At 41.0% G+C, this 14,134-nt stretch overlaps 1 protein-coding gene across 49 annotated transcripts in view; it reads left to right on the forward strand.

Moving 5' to 3' along the window:
• The window catches only part of FAM169A (family with sequence similarity 169 member A), a 61,736-nt gene that overhangs the window by 18,261 nt on the left and 29,341 nt on the right, over window positions 1–14,134 (forward strand). For 31 of the 49 annotated variants that reach the window (XM_070571649.1, XM_070571643.1, XM_070571659.1 and 28 more), the window contains 2 exons: window positions 183–268; window positions 2,289–2,460. The exons of 5 other annotated variants lie outside the window; for them this stretch is intronic. In XM_070571649.1, the coding sequence (XP_070427750.1) occupies window positions 183–268; window positions 2,289–2,460 (258 nt within the window). The remainder of the gene's footprint in view (window positions 1–182; window positions 269–2,288; window positions 2,461–14,134) is intronic. 13 more of the 49 variants (XM_070571672.1, XM_070571679.1, XM_070571684.1 and 10 more) reach the window with 1 other exon arrangement.

Here is a 14,134-nt window from a genome sequence, read left to right on the forward strand (position 1 = left end):
GTAATTCTCAGTTTCTTATAATTAAATGTTTAATGAGTGAAATAAAACAAAATAAAGATGATATAAATGGGGCCGTGTTTATTATAAAGAACAAGTGTATTTAAGGGAATCTATGCAAACCTTACCAAATAGTGATATTGTATACTTGACTTCAGTGTTAATGCTCATATATTCTGTTTCAGCTGTGGCGCTTTACCTTGCTGATCAGTGGTGGGCTATTGATGATATTGTGAAAACATCTGTCCCTTCTAGGGAGGGGCTTAAGCAGGTAACAAGATTCTGTGCTTTTAATAGTGTTTCTTACGAGGCCATTTCACAATGTGTTTCCCATAAACAGTGATGGTGTTTGAAGTTATTGAGCTCTTCTCCATTTTAGTATAAGCAGGTTACATTAAACCCTTAGAGTTTCACTCTTATGATGAAGCTGGCACTAGATTGGGCTTCCTCAATTTTATGTGGTCCTAAGAGTCTCTGAGAATTGGGTGAGGAAGAATGACTGCCTCCGGGTTAGTTGAGCTTTCGTTGTCTGTGTAACCCAGCTTCTCATTTTCCTGTCGGGTAGAGAGAAGGCTGGTCCTCAGTGTGGGTGCTGGGTTCCCTGTCTCTGGGAGAGACTGATCAGGAACCTGCTGATAGTAGGGCCATTTTGGGTGTTCTGTTTGGTGTTCTCGCAGTGGAGTGGAAGGGGGGTCCTTGATAGCATTCTGCCAAACTTTATCCTTTTTTCTGTCCCGGTCACCATTTTATCAGTTATTTAGGGGAAGACACAGATGGCATCCTTATCAATTCTGCATGCCACAGTGCTGAACGGGAGAACTAATCTGAAAGGCAGAATTGAGAAATAAAGAGAAGGATCTACCATGATGGAAATCAACAGAGAGAAATGTATAGTAGTACCCACAGGTTCAGAAACCTAACTGCCCGTGTGCACCAGGAAGACCCAGCTGAGACAGCAGCCCGTGTAAGAAGGCTGGGCTTTAGTTAATGAGAAGTAAGATCAAGGTCAGCAAAGGAGCTGTAAAAACCCTTCCGTTCATAGAGAAAAGCCCGTTGTCTTAGTATCTTCAGTGTTCATGTCTGTCATACCTGCGTGGCCAACGTGAAGAGAGATGTTAGGGATCTGAAGCCTTCCGAGGGAGAGGATGGAGTGGTGAGAGCACCCAGAGCTGTGTGAGCTGTCTTTTCCCGTAGGGCTTCCTGCGTTTAGCTCCGGTGTGGGATTCAGAGGGACAGTCTTCTAGTGCCGTAGGCTGTGTGGCTCCGGATTGTCACAGGAGAGTCTTTGGGAAACAGGGTTTAGCTCAGCATGAGCAAGAATTTTATGCTGGTCAGAGGAAAGAGTGGGTTGCTTTGTAAGCTAGTGAGCTGTGTCATTTGGCATCGAGATCCCCTGCCAGGGATGTTTTTGAGAGTAGTGTGTGTGTTGCATGCTCTTTCTCTCCACTCACCCAATTAAAGAGCACTCTTGTTTCTCTTTAAGGAGACTTGAAGGAAAATAGACTTTATGGATAGGAGTCTTATTTTTAGCAGTGAAAGATCCTATGGGGAAAACCCTGCTGTTTGATGTCAGAGTTGGTGAGGGTCCCTGTGGCCGTGCCCTGTGTGTAGGATGTGAGGTTCAGTTTCCACTCTGTGATTGCCCCAAATGTGTTTTCACCAGACTTCCCTGGGGCCACTGTCATCGTTCACCTGGCCTGGCAGAGGGGTGGGGGAGTGGGAGAGGCAAGTGTTCCTTAGAATCAGACAACAAGGACACAACAGTTAAATGAATGTTTACCTGGAGAAGATGAGGCAGATTCCTTTCCCGAGAGCATAATTATGGCTTTGCTCATCAAATGAGGTCGTTGTTCTGAAAGTCTTCAGGGGCTAACGTGAGACGTTTTTCTCCTTTTTAAAAAATGTTTGGGCTGGAATGGGGTGAAAGAGTTGAAGCAGTAGTGGTGGTAGGGGAGCAGTTGGGGGCGGGAGCCCCTGGATCTGGGCAGCTGGAAGCGGAAAGAAAACACCGAGTGCTAAAGAGGAGGTGCTGGGGACTGGGCGTCGGGAGCCCGTTTTGCCTGTTCCAGAATTTTCTGAGAGGCAGTGTTCCTCGCCTGATACGTGTCTGTAGAAATGGATTGGTTTGGTGTGGATGATGAGTCTCATCTCTGTGATGATACAATGTTTTACCCATCATTTTGAATGTCCTCAAAGTGCTTTGAATGCCAGTATGAGGAGTGGAGGCAGGAAGCATCTTCGAATTGATGCATGTTATAACCGTTGTGCCTGGTGTCTGACTCTCTTTGTAGGTGAGAACTCTTGGGGAGAGAGTGGTTCTATATGTTCTGAATCGAATTATTTATAGAAAACAGGAAATGGAGAGAAATGAGATCCCATTCCTGTGTCATAGCAGTACTGATTATGCTAAGATTCTGTGGAAGAAAGGAGAGGCCATTGGGTTTTATTCAGTTAAGCCTACAGGTGAGTCTTTAAAAGTTATTCAAACAATATATTATGGAAACCTCCTTTTTAGACCCAAACTGTATCAATATCCCTTTAAATTAATCTCTAGAGTGCACATTGAGGTGATTTTACTCAGTATTTCTTGGGAGTACTTTGATTCTACCGTTCTGCATAAGTGAGCATTGTTAGGAAAGTCTTTTGAGGAAAAAAAAAGTAAAAGTCAACATTTGACAGAGGGGAAGATTTCTCCACGTGTGTGAGAAGAGAGTTGTGTGTTGACCCTCAGATCTGTCCGTCTTCTCGCCCTCCGTCCTCCTCCCTTCATTTAAAGGTGCTTGTTTCCTATGATTCCTGCTGTTCTCACTTTTACTGCCTCCTTTTAAAACCCCCGTCTACCTGTGGACCAAATGCACAGCCTTTTCCAACCTGAATCAGCCGGACATATTAAAGGCAATGTTGCTAATTACCATGAAAACAGAGCACTTGAATATGTTTAGAGAACCCGAACAGCTTTGAAACTGTTAATCTTCTAAGTTTGGATTCCTGATCCTAAGACCCAGCCATACCGACTTCCTAAAAAGATGTGAGCCTCCCTGGCTTTCCCTGTTTTCCTGTTCGTTCAGCTCCCCAGAGCTCTGGGAGCCAGAAAGGTCTAAGCTGCTTCCTCCATGGGCGTGCACCCCTCACTGTTAACACCGTAGCAGGGTCAGCCTCCTTCTGCACCTTGACAGAAGACCTTTCGCAGAGAACACTCACCTTATTTTTTCTGTCTTTTTTGCATTTCAAACCTTTGAAATTTAACTCTTCTGGTCAAATCCAGTTTAGAGATCCTACCAGGTTCACGGCTGATGGGGAGCACAGTTGTGACTGAGCCTTGATCACATAAGTAGTGTACACTTGTGGTGAGAATTAGCTCAGATGGTCAGTAAAAGGAAGGTCACTTTTTCTCAAGAATCAGAAACTGTGTGCTCTATAGTTTAAAATGGTTTGCTGTTTAGTAAATACTTCGATCCTCCTCTAATATGCTATTTTATTCTTGTATAAATTTGAAGTAGAACCGATAATTTATGTAACTTCAGAAAGCTATCATTATACAGGGGCAGAACGATAGTGTTTGGTAAAGGAAGCTTAGTGCTGCATTGCATAAAGGCATCACGTTGTTGAATTTACAGTGTTTTTAGTTTGGAGCTGGGACGTGGATTAATTGTGTTCTGCTTTATGTTAAACACGACAATTCCTATGGGGACGAGAGGCTTTTGGCTTCTCACACGGGCTCCAGGGCGGTCTCCTACCTGAAACTCGCTCATAGGCGTTTGGAGCACATACTGATTGATGCTGTTTTAGTTAGAGCTTGCATTAGACGAAAGGCACATGGTTAAGGGACACAGCATTCCGCTTTTAGTATTCCAGGAGCGTGCTCCTCTTCGTTATATGTACATCTGGGGCCTCTCCTCTCCTCTCGGACCTGGCCTCCACTTTTGCTTGTTCTGGTAGTTAACTTAATTTTACATCCTCCAGCTTCCAATGCTACTTGTCAGCCACTTTTAGCACTTCCAGACTTCTCCACTAACTGCCTTACATCCTCACTGTTTGTTTGAGTTCTTTCCCACTTTAACCTCTGACTCTCGTCTACCAATAACAGTGGAATTAGGTGTGCTTATACTAGCCTTTGAATCCAGAACAATTTAATTCCATCTGGAAGTATTTTTTCTACAGAAGAAACTCAAACAAAGTATTTTGGAAAATTGTCCAAAACAAATACTAAAACACTTAGTGATGGAAGTATTCCTAATACACATATTAGGAAAAAACTGGACCAGCAGCAAGAAGATAAAATCTTTGTAAACAAATTTTTACTCGAGTGAAAACCTTATATCACTTATTATTTATAATCTTTTAATTAGATAGCAAATCAGTATATGGGGATCTTAGTTGGGACATCAAAATAGACTTGATATATGAAAGGAGACTGTTGATGAGGTCAAGTGCTATTACAGTGCAATGAAGTTCAAGAAACTCTGTGAGTTCTTTTTAACTGAAATAAAGAGATCACTTTGAGGGACTTAAGGTTTGTTTGTTTTTTGGGCGGGTAGGTGTCAGATTATTAAAATAGTTTTTTTACAATAGATCGTTGTGTGATGTTGGGCGCACAACTCTAAGGGAGCTCACAGAATTGAGTAACATGACTGTAACAAAAGATTTTCTGGTTATTAAGCACTTTTATCTATAAAAACATTGAAATAGTATTAATGCTGAACCTTGTCTCATTCTGGTAGTAAGTAATATTCATTCATGGACTCATAAACCAAAAAAAAAGGTAAGCTCCATCTATTTCATTAGGAGATGTATTTTCAGTAAAATTTTATGTTTTGCTTAACACTTTTCCAAATGTATAATATACTTGTGTTTTGATTAATCATGTACTAATATTAATTACAATGATAATTCAAAATTTCTTTTGGATTGATACTTAGAACCATATAGTCACAAGAAATCTTAAAAATTTGTATTTATACACAGCTATGTTGTTGCAGAGAAGAACAATTGGATAATAAGTATATAATCCAAGTATAAAAATATGTTACATCAGGATAGCATTCTCTAGAATAAAATAGAAATAGAAGTTCAAGGAGAAAAAGGAGCAATGTAAATCTTTTGAGTGTTAAGGAATGGTTAGTTCAATAGTAAAGTTTGTTCAGTGGATGATGACGGTTATCAGGTTGATAATAATTTTTAGGGTCCATTTGATACATTTAAAAGAGTGATGTAATGGTTTTTGTTTTCCTTTAATCAGTATTGTTTGTTAATTGAGAAGGGAAAAATAATAAATGTACATAGAGAATCCTGGCAGGCACCATGTTAACTAATAGGTCATGGTTAACATCACAGGAATAAGGCATTGAGCACCATGGACCCCTGATCTGTGAGATACTGAGGAAGGCATAACATCATTTCTGTTGTATTTTTGCCCCAAATGCATAACTTCAGTTTTATCATAAGAAAACATCAGACACAGCCAAATTGTAGATTATTCTACAAAATAACTGATCAGTAATCTTCAAAAGTGTCAAGATTGTGAAAGACAAGGAAAGATGGAGGAATCGACAAAGATCAGAGTTTAAGGAGACGTTAAACTAAATGCAGTGTGGAATCTTGGGTTGGATTCTGAAACAGAAAAGGATGTTAGTAGAAAAACTGGTGAAATTTGAGTAAGGTCTATAGTTTTGTGTTTTATCAATGTTGATTTTCTGGTTTTGCTACTGGTACTTTAGCTGTGGAAGATGTTAACATTAGGGGAAGCTGGGTGAAGAGTACATGGAAACTTTTTGTATACTTTGCATCTTTTCTCTAAAATTATTTTTAAAATAAATAGTTTTTTGAAAGTTAATATTGATAATATGCTAGGAATTACATCCTTTGTAATTGAAACTTAAGATAAAAATTTTAGATTTTACCAAAAGTGTGTGAATACCTGGTATTTCAAAATTGTTTAATGGTTTCATGAGCGAAATAGTTTTCTTTGAGGAATTTGAGTTGGCCAAGAGAAAAAAAAATTCTAAAAATAACCATATAAGTGGTTCACCTGGGAAAGGTCCGAGCCAGATTATCCTGCTGCAAAGCTTATTGTCAGCAATCCCACCACGCACAGAGCGTCAAACTGGCTTTTTAATGTCTCATTCCTAAGTATGAAGAAATAGCTTAGTTAGGGAAAGCCACTGATCAAAACAAAAAAGAATGAGAACAATTTGGAAGAGACAGACAATGTAAAAACAAAACAACTCAACTCTTAGTATTTTTGGAAGATAAGGGTAGTCATTACATTCATGAAATGAGAACACGATATGTTGAAAGTATGTCCATAGAGCTCTTGGAAATTAAAAATTCAATATAAAGAAGATAAAAGTGAGGAGTTTGATCAGAAAGGAGAGCAACGACAACCACAAAAAATAAACCCTAAATGATAGGAAATAGGAAAGAAAAGACAAAATTAGAGGAAAGTTCTGAATAATAGCTGTTTCAGAAGGAGAGAACAGAGAAACGGGGGGGCGGAATCACCAATGAAACAATTCAAGAAAATTTCTCAGAACTATGAAATATGTGTTTGGAGATTAAAAGGCCCCATTGAGCATCCGTCACAATGAGTCAAGATAGACCCGTGCTGAGAAAGATTATTGTGAAATTTCGGAACATCTGGGATAGAGAAAAGACTTTGTAAGCCTCCAGAGAGTGAGAGAAGGATTTATACAAAGGATCAAGAATCAGATTGATTAGATTTCTTGACAGTGACGCTGAGCTCTAGAGGTGGAACAATGCCTTTAAGATAGTGAGGGAAAATGGTCTCCAGTGTAATTCTACACCCAAATTACCAAGGAAGTATGAGAGTAAAAGAAGGAGATTTCTGCATGGTCAGTTCCAAAAAGATTTACCTCTCATGCACACTTTTTCTGGAAGCTAGTAGAGTTTATGCTCTACTAAAATAAGGAAGTAAATCAAGAAAGAAAGGTAACAGATCAGGAAACCAGGAGAGAAAAGAGATCCCCAGCTCCCAGCTGTGTAATAGTTCTGGAGCTGCCCTGTCCAGATGGGTAGCCACTGGCTTTATGTGGCTATTGAGACGAAAATTAATTAAATAAAAATTCAATTTCTTGGCCATAGCACCCGCATTGTAAACGTTCACGAGCCGCATGTGGCTGGTGGCTACCACATTGCACAGGGCACATTTAGAACATTTCCATCATTGCAGAATGTTCTTTTGAACAACACTTTTGTAGAGATTGGATTGTAGCAGGTCAGAAAGCTCTGGGATACTGATTCTAGAATATGGAATAGCTGATGTGTTTAAATTTACCAAGGTAAGGATTCCAGTTACAGGAGACTTTGGGGGATAAGTTAGAGGTATAATAAATAGAAACCGTTATTAAGGCAAATCAAAAAGCAGTGCAGGAAGAGAAAAACAACCATAATATACTGCATGGCTCAGTTGTCAAAAGTGTGTGTGTGTATATATGTAATCGTGAAAACTGAAAATTGATCTAACCAAAATTACGAATTACTCTCTTGGGGTAATGGGGCAGTGTGATTATGGTGGAATTGGGACTGGGGTGTGTGAACGTATGTAAGAGCTTGGTTCTCATCTTCCATGCTGGGAAGTCAGTTGGTTATGCCTAACATGGAAAAATCAAGAAGTAGTAAGTTATGTAGAGATGTGGAAGTAAATACCAAAAAGATGAGTTAAATGATTTCACAGTGGTGGTTTCTGGGGAATGGGAAGTGTGTGTGCGCGTGGATCAGGGAGGCAGTCACAGGACCGCTTTTCCCCAACAAGCAGTTTGGGACTGTTGTACTCTAAACAACGCACATGTACAACTTTGAGTAAAAACAAAAAGGGAGCATTTAAATAAACGGAACCGTTCCCAGATAAGGTATAAATCAGATAGTGCATTTTATTATAGACAAGCTGAGAGAAAAAAACACAATTGAGGACACTGTCATTAGCTGCTACTTTGGAAACGTCCATTATTGTTTGGTTTCAACCGTGAACCACCTCGATCCAATTTGAAGACCCATCTGGGAAAGCACAGAGAGCCGCATGAGAGAAGCACGATGTAATGAACAGCTGCTATAAATTGGCTTGTTGACTCACTGCTGAAGGGGTTGATGATCAGTACCAGGGGACATAGTTTTGCTTTTTATAATCTCCATTTGAAATAACTTATAATGGAAACATTTTTTCCTCTCTTCATTTGCTAATCTTCTTTCCTTATGACTTTCAGACCTTTTTACTGAGAGCCAAATCTGTTCTCTTCCCTCCTTTTTTGGCCAGATCACTCACTTCCTGTTCACTGAAATTCAGTTTTCGGTCCTTCTGTTTTAGGGTTATTTTATGGAGTAACAGAACTGTGATATAAAATGGTAAAGGTTGATGGTATAGCTAAAGGCGAAACAGCAGAAGGTTGTGTTGGAGAAGGATCGAGGTTGTATTTTAGGCCCTTGAGTCTGTCTGGGTATAATTGTTTGTAAGGAAATGAGCAAAGGCATCGGGGAGTCCCACACTGCTCTGTGGCTCCCTGAAATGTGTGGTTGGGAAACGAGGTGCCTACTTTGTTTTCGGGTGAAGCTCTAGCCATCTAAAGAAGCACATGTTTTCCAATAAGCACGTGCTTATTGGAGGTGGGGCTGACTCCGTTCTCAGTGGAGACACAAAGATTGCTTGACATGGGTTCAGTCCTCAAAGCCCCAAAAATCTAGTGGATGAGACAGAAAACTATAGTCAGTAAACAGCTAGTTATAATTCAATTTGATAAGCCCTATATTTGAGGTATTGACAATAGTAGTCATTGAAGCATAGAGCAGTTAATTTTGCCTAGAGGAAGGTGTCACTGAGAAAGTGATACTTAAAGGTGGCTTGAAGGGTAAGTAGGATGTCAGTGGGCAGAGAAGGGGGAAGGGAAAGAACATTCTTACTACACGTATGAGTGGAATATGAATACATGAAAGAAGGCACAGAGTCGTGAGAGTTCAGGCTGGTGTCTGGGATGCCACCCTGAATAAGCTGGTGGGACCAGAAGGTGGGAATTGTGGAGTGGAGAGAAGTGAAGATGGAAGTCCCTTCGTGAAGGGTCTTAAATGCCATACCAAGGTTTGGAATTTTATCTTAGTGGCAAGGAAGCTATCAAAGAATTTTACGTGGAGGTAACGTGATTTAATATGTTAGGGAGGTAATTTTTGTAGTACTTGGTGATGAGTAGGGAAATTGTATTCCGAAGTCAGGGAAGTTGATTAAAAGAGCTGTTTTAGTAGTCCAGGCGAAAGAAGGACTAACGCTAGGAAAGGGGCAGTAGGGGCAGAGGAGGAAACAGATCTGAGGGAGGTTTTGCTGTGGACGGAGTGTGGCGAAGGCATTGTCTGTGTGTTGGAGGGGAAGGGGAGGAACCAGGGATGCATCTCGATGGTTTGGCTTGGTGCCTCGGTGGGAGGCTGTTAACTGAGATTGGGAATACAGAAGGAGGGTGGATTTGGTAATGCTTGAGTTCTGTTCTGACACGTGAAGATATTCCTATGGGACGCAGAAGTAGAGACACATAGTTTAGAAATGCAGGTTGGACCACATGGGGAAGGTGTGGATATTTATGTGGGCCCCAGAAAAATGTGGATGAGAGCAATCAAACCTATTGTATAAAGTGAGTAAGTGTATTTGTGAATCCTGTGAGGATATAAGTTACTGAAAACAGCCCGAGGTAACCAAACATAATTGTGGAGGGAGTCTGCCAGCAAAAGGTGGTATCTGCTGAGACAGATCAGGGATTCCCTGAAAGTTCAAAGGAAATGTTAATCTCTGGGAGATAAGAGAAAGGAGAAAGTTAGCTGGGCAGCTGGCTCTCCACCAAATATTTTGCTTCCTTTTCTATGTTCTGGTCATTGGCCAACAGCTGCCCACTTGGGGATTATATTTTGTAGTCGCTTTCACAACTAGATGGGGCCGTGTGACTAGTTCTCCCCAAAGAAATGAAAGAATTGATACGTGTGACCTCAGATCAGAGTGGTTAAGATGTATTTCTTTTCCTCATCTGTCTGCTGAATGCAGAGGATTCTGAGACCTAGGGGCTGGGGGACCCACAAGATAGAAGGGTCCTGAGTTCCTGTGGTAGTCTGTTAGTGCGGTGAGCCCCAGGAAACCACACTTCTGTTATGTCCTCATGTAGCCTGCTTGAATCTGGGTTGGCTCTGTGACTTGCTTTAATCAGTAGAATGCAGCACAAGTGACACTGTAGTAAACTTAAGAACGCCTGGCAGTTTCCACTTGGGTGCTCTTAGAAGCTAGTCACTGTATGAGAAATACAACGACCTCAAGATGGCCATGTGGGGAGGAAGCCCGAGCAGCTGCATTGCAGAGAGAACCAAGGCACCAGGCTGGTGAGCCCAGCTGCTTCCAGGCGGCAGCCGGGACAGACTGCCAGTGGGAGCGAAGCCATTGGGCCTGTAGCTGTTCCAGGGCCCCAGCTGATACCGTATGAGGGTTGTGAGAAATCACGAAGTAATAAATGTTTGTTTTAAGCTGGCACGTTTTGGGCTGGTTTGTTAGGCGACTGAAAGAGCTCCTGGATGATCGTGAGTCAGAAAGCCATCCGCTACCCAGGAACACCTACATGGGCCTGGTAGGTGAGCAAGAATGAAACTTTTCTTGCGTCAAACTTTCTAGGTTTGGTTGTTAGAACAGCTCGCATCACCTTACCTGCTCCGTGGAGAGTGAGGACTGTGCGGAGAATACTTGCCCAGCAGCGCATGACGAGGCGTCTCACGTAGACAGTCACATTCTCTGTTTAGAATTCACTTCATGTGTGTTCTGTGGAGACACACTGATGCCTTCTGAGGTGAAGCCAGGGTTCGTGAAGGTGAGGGAAGACATGTTCCTGGGTGGACAAAGAAGAAATGGTGATTCCGTGGGAAGAGAAAGCCAGTCAATTGTGGCAGAATATCCTTAGTTTGATGCGTAGCTCGTGTTATTGAAATTTGTTGGAAAGTGATTTTTAAGTGCCGTATCGTTAGAGGAGAGGGAGGAGGGGAGGGGGGTGAAGAGGAGGAAGAGCAAGAGGAGAAATTGAGAGATGATAATAAAAATTTTGTGAACTCTGATCTCATGGCACTTAGATTTTAGAGGAGGAGATGGCGATGAATAGACAGACGGTATGTTCTCAGGTGCTATGAAGAAAACTAAAGTAAAAGAATTGAGAGCGTGTCTGTGTGTGTGGGGGGGTACTGTTTTAAATAGAATGGGCAGGAGGAGCGTTTCTGAAGGAAGTGAAGGAATGATGAGATGTGTGACGTTTCTGGAGAAGAGATTTTCAGGCCAAGAACTGAAATGCGGAAACCCTGAGGCAGAAGCAAGTTTGGGGTGTTTCAGAAATGACGAGAAGGTCACTGTGGCCAGAGTAGAGGGAGGGAGTGACACAGGACGGAGAGAGGCAGGGCCGTGGCCAGAAAGGCCGTGTAGGCCAAGGAAAGAGTTTGGATTTTATTCCGTGGGTGATGGGAATGCATCAAAGGGTTTTGAGCATGGCAGTAACACAATCTGATTTGACTTTTAAAAAAGTAACTGTCCTGTGGAAAGCCAGGAGGAGAGATGGCAGGACTGAGTGAGTTTAAGAGGCTGCTGCGGAGAAGCCCTGCTGAGAGGCGATGGTAGCTGGGACAAAGGAGATGGAGTGGAAGTCATCATGTTTGAGATAAGGTTAAATTAGGACGTTTGCTGCAGGCTTTCTGACGGATGGTACTGTGCTGAGAAGGACAAGAGTCAAGGATGACTTCTGGCTTTTTGCTCTGAGCAACTGGGTGAATGGTAATGAGATTTATGGAAAAATTGATAAACTGGTGGAGGAGCAGGTTTGGGGAGTGTCTGTGAAAAATCCGATTATAAATGGTTTATCAGAGTCACATCTATAAATTATTGTTTTGTTTATGTTTTTAATAGCTTCATTGCAGTATTATTCATATATCATACAGTTGACCCGTGTAAAGTATACAGTTCACTTTTTTTTTAGTATATTCAGAGAATTGTACAACTATCGCCATAAGCAATTTTAGAGCCCTTTCATCCCCGAAAGGAAGCCTGTACATATTAGCAGTCACTCTCCACTCCCTGTCCACCCTCAGCACCTGGCCCTAGGCAACTGCTGCTCTGTCTCTGTGGATTTGCCTATTCTGGACATTTCGTATAAATGGAACCGCACAATCGTGCAGTGAGACACAGTGGTTTTTTGTGTCTGGCTTCTTTTGCTGAGCATACTGTTTTCAAGGTTCATCCATGTTGCTGCATGTGTCAACACTTCATCCCTTTTTATGGCCAAATGATACTCCCTTGTATGGATGTATCAATTTTGTCTTTCCTCATCTGGTGGACTTTTGAGTTGTTTCTACTTTTTGGCTGTTATGGATAATACTGCTGTGAAGATTTGTGTACAAGTTTTTATGTGGATGTGTGTTCATTTCTCTTGGGTATATCCCTAAGAGTGGAATTGCAGGTCATATGGTAGCTCTAAATTTAGCCTTTTGGGGAACTACCAAACTGTTTTCCAAAGAGACTGCACAATTTTACGTTCTCATTAGCAAGGTACCAGGATTGCAATTGCTCCCCATAGAGTTTCCCTGGAACCCTAGTCTAAAATCAACTGACCGTGAATATGAAGTTTCATTTCTGTGGACCCTCAATTCTATTTTATTGATCTTTATATCTGTTCTTATGTCAACGCCACACTGTCTTGTTTATTTAGCTTTGTACGTTTTAAAATGGGAAGTGCGAGTCCTCCAACTGTGTTGGTCTTTGTTAAGGTTAGTTTGGCTGTTAGTGTTCCTTTGCACTTCTGTATGAATTTTAGGATCACCTTGTCAATTTCTGCAAAAAGTCCAGCTAGGGCTTTGAATTTGTAGGTCAATTTGGGAAGTATTGACATCTTTACAATGTTGAGTCTCCTGATCCATGAATATGGGATGTCTTTCCATTTATTTAAGTGTTCTTTAGTTTCTTTTAACAATGTTTGTAGTTTTCAGCATGCAAGTTTTGCACTTCTTTTGTTAAATTTATTCCTAAGAATTTTATTATTTGTTGATGCTATTGTAAAAGCAATTTTCTTAATTTCATTTTCAGATTGTTCGTTGCTGGTGTATAGAATTACAGTTGATCTTTGTATATTGATCTTCTGTCCTGCAGCCTTGCTGAACTTCTTTATCAGCTTAATAATGTTTTAGTGGATTCCTTAAGATTTTCTATATACAAAATCGTTGCATTGGTGAATGTAGTTTTACTTTTTTCTTACTAATCTGAGTGCCTTTTATTTCCTTTTCTTGCCTAATTGCCCTGGCTAGAACCTCCAGTACAATATTGAATAGAAGTGGTGAGAGGGAACATTTTTGTCTTGTTCCTGATCTTAGAGGGAAACATCCAGTCTTTCACCACTAAGTGTGATGTTAGCTGTGCATTTTTCTTTGATCGCTTTATCAGATTGAGGACCCTGAGTATTTTTATCATGAGAGGTGTTGGATTTTGTCAAATGCTTTTTCTTGTCTTTTGAGATGATCGTGTGGGTTTTGTTATATTTCCATTTAAATGAGCTCTTCCATTCTTGATCTTGGAGTAGGTCTCGTGCATTACAGAAATTAACGATTAGTGGTCATTAGCAATTGGATAAATGGCAGAAGCCTTGGGAGCCAGTGAGATTACCCAGAAGGAGCATATAGAAGGAGAAGGGGGCTAAAGATGGAACTTTGAGGAATATGAGTAGTCAGTTATCATGTGCAGTGCTAAATTTAGTCTCATATCAGTTAATTTAATGACAACTTCACCTAAGGTAGCAGAGCGTGGCTTTGCTTTGCTAGGCAATAGTGCTGTTGTCTGCAGCCACTGACGTGTCTGAAGACCCTCTGGTAACGTGGGAAGTCTTTCTGCCCGTTATTTGGTTGCCTTTGTATGAGGGCAGAGCCCTTGTACAGAGTGCAAGTATTTAACGTGTAGACAAAAAGATCAGCATGCTTTTTGAAATGAACATGTACGTGGCAAGTAAATAGTAGAACTTCAAACTTCGTAAACACTGCTAGTTTCATAAATTGACCATTTTAACAGTATTAGATGCTGAAATTTACCTTTTGTCTTAGAAGTGATGTTTGTGTAGAAACAGAAAAAAACTCCCAATTTGTGGGA

This window comes from Equus przewalskii, chromosome 13 (genome assembly GCF_037783145.1).
Source record: "Equus przewalskii isolate Varuska chromosome 13, EquPr2, whole genome shotgun sequence".
Lineage (NCBI taxonomy): Eukaryota > Metazoa > Chordata > Mammalia > Perissodactyla > Equidae > Equus > Equus przewalskii.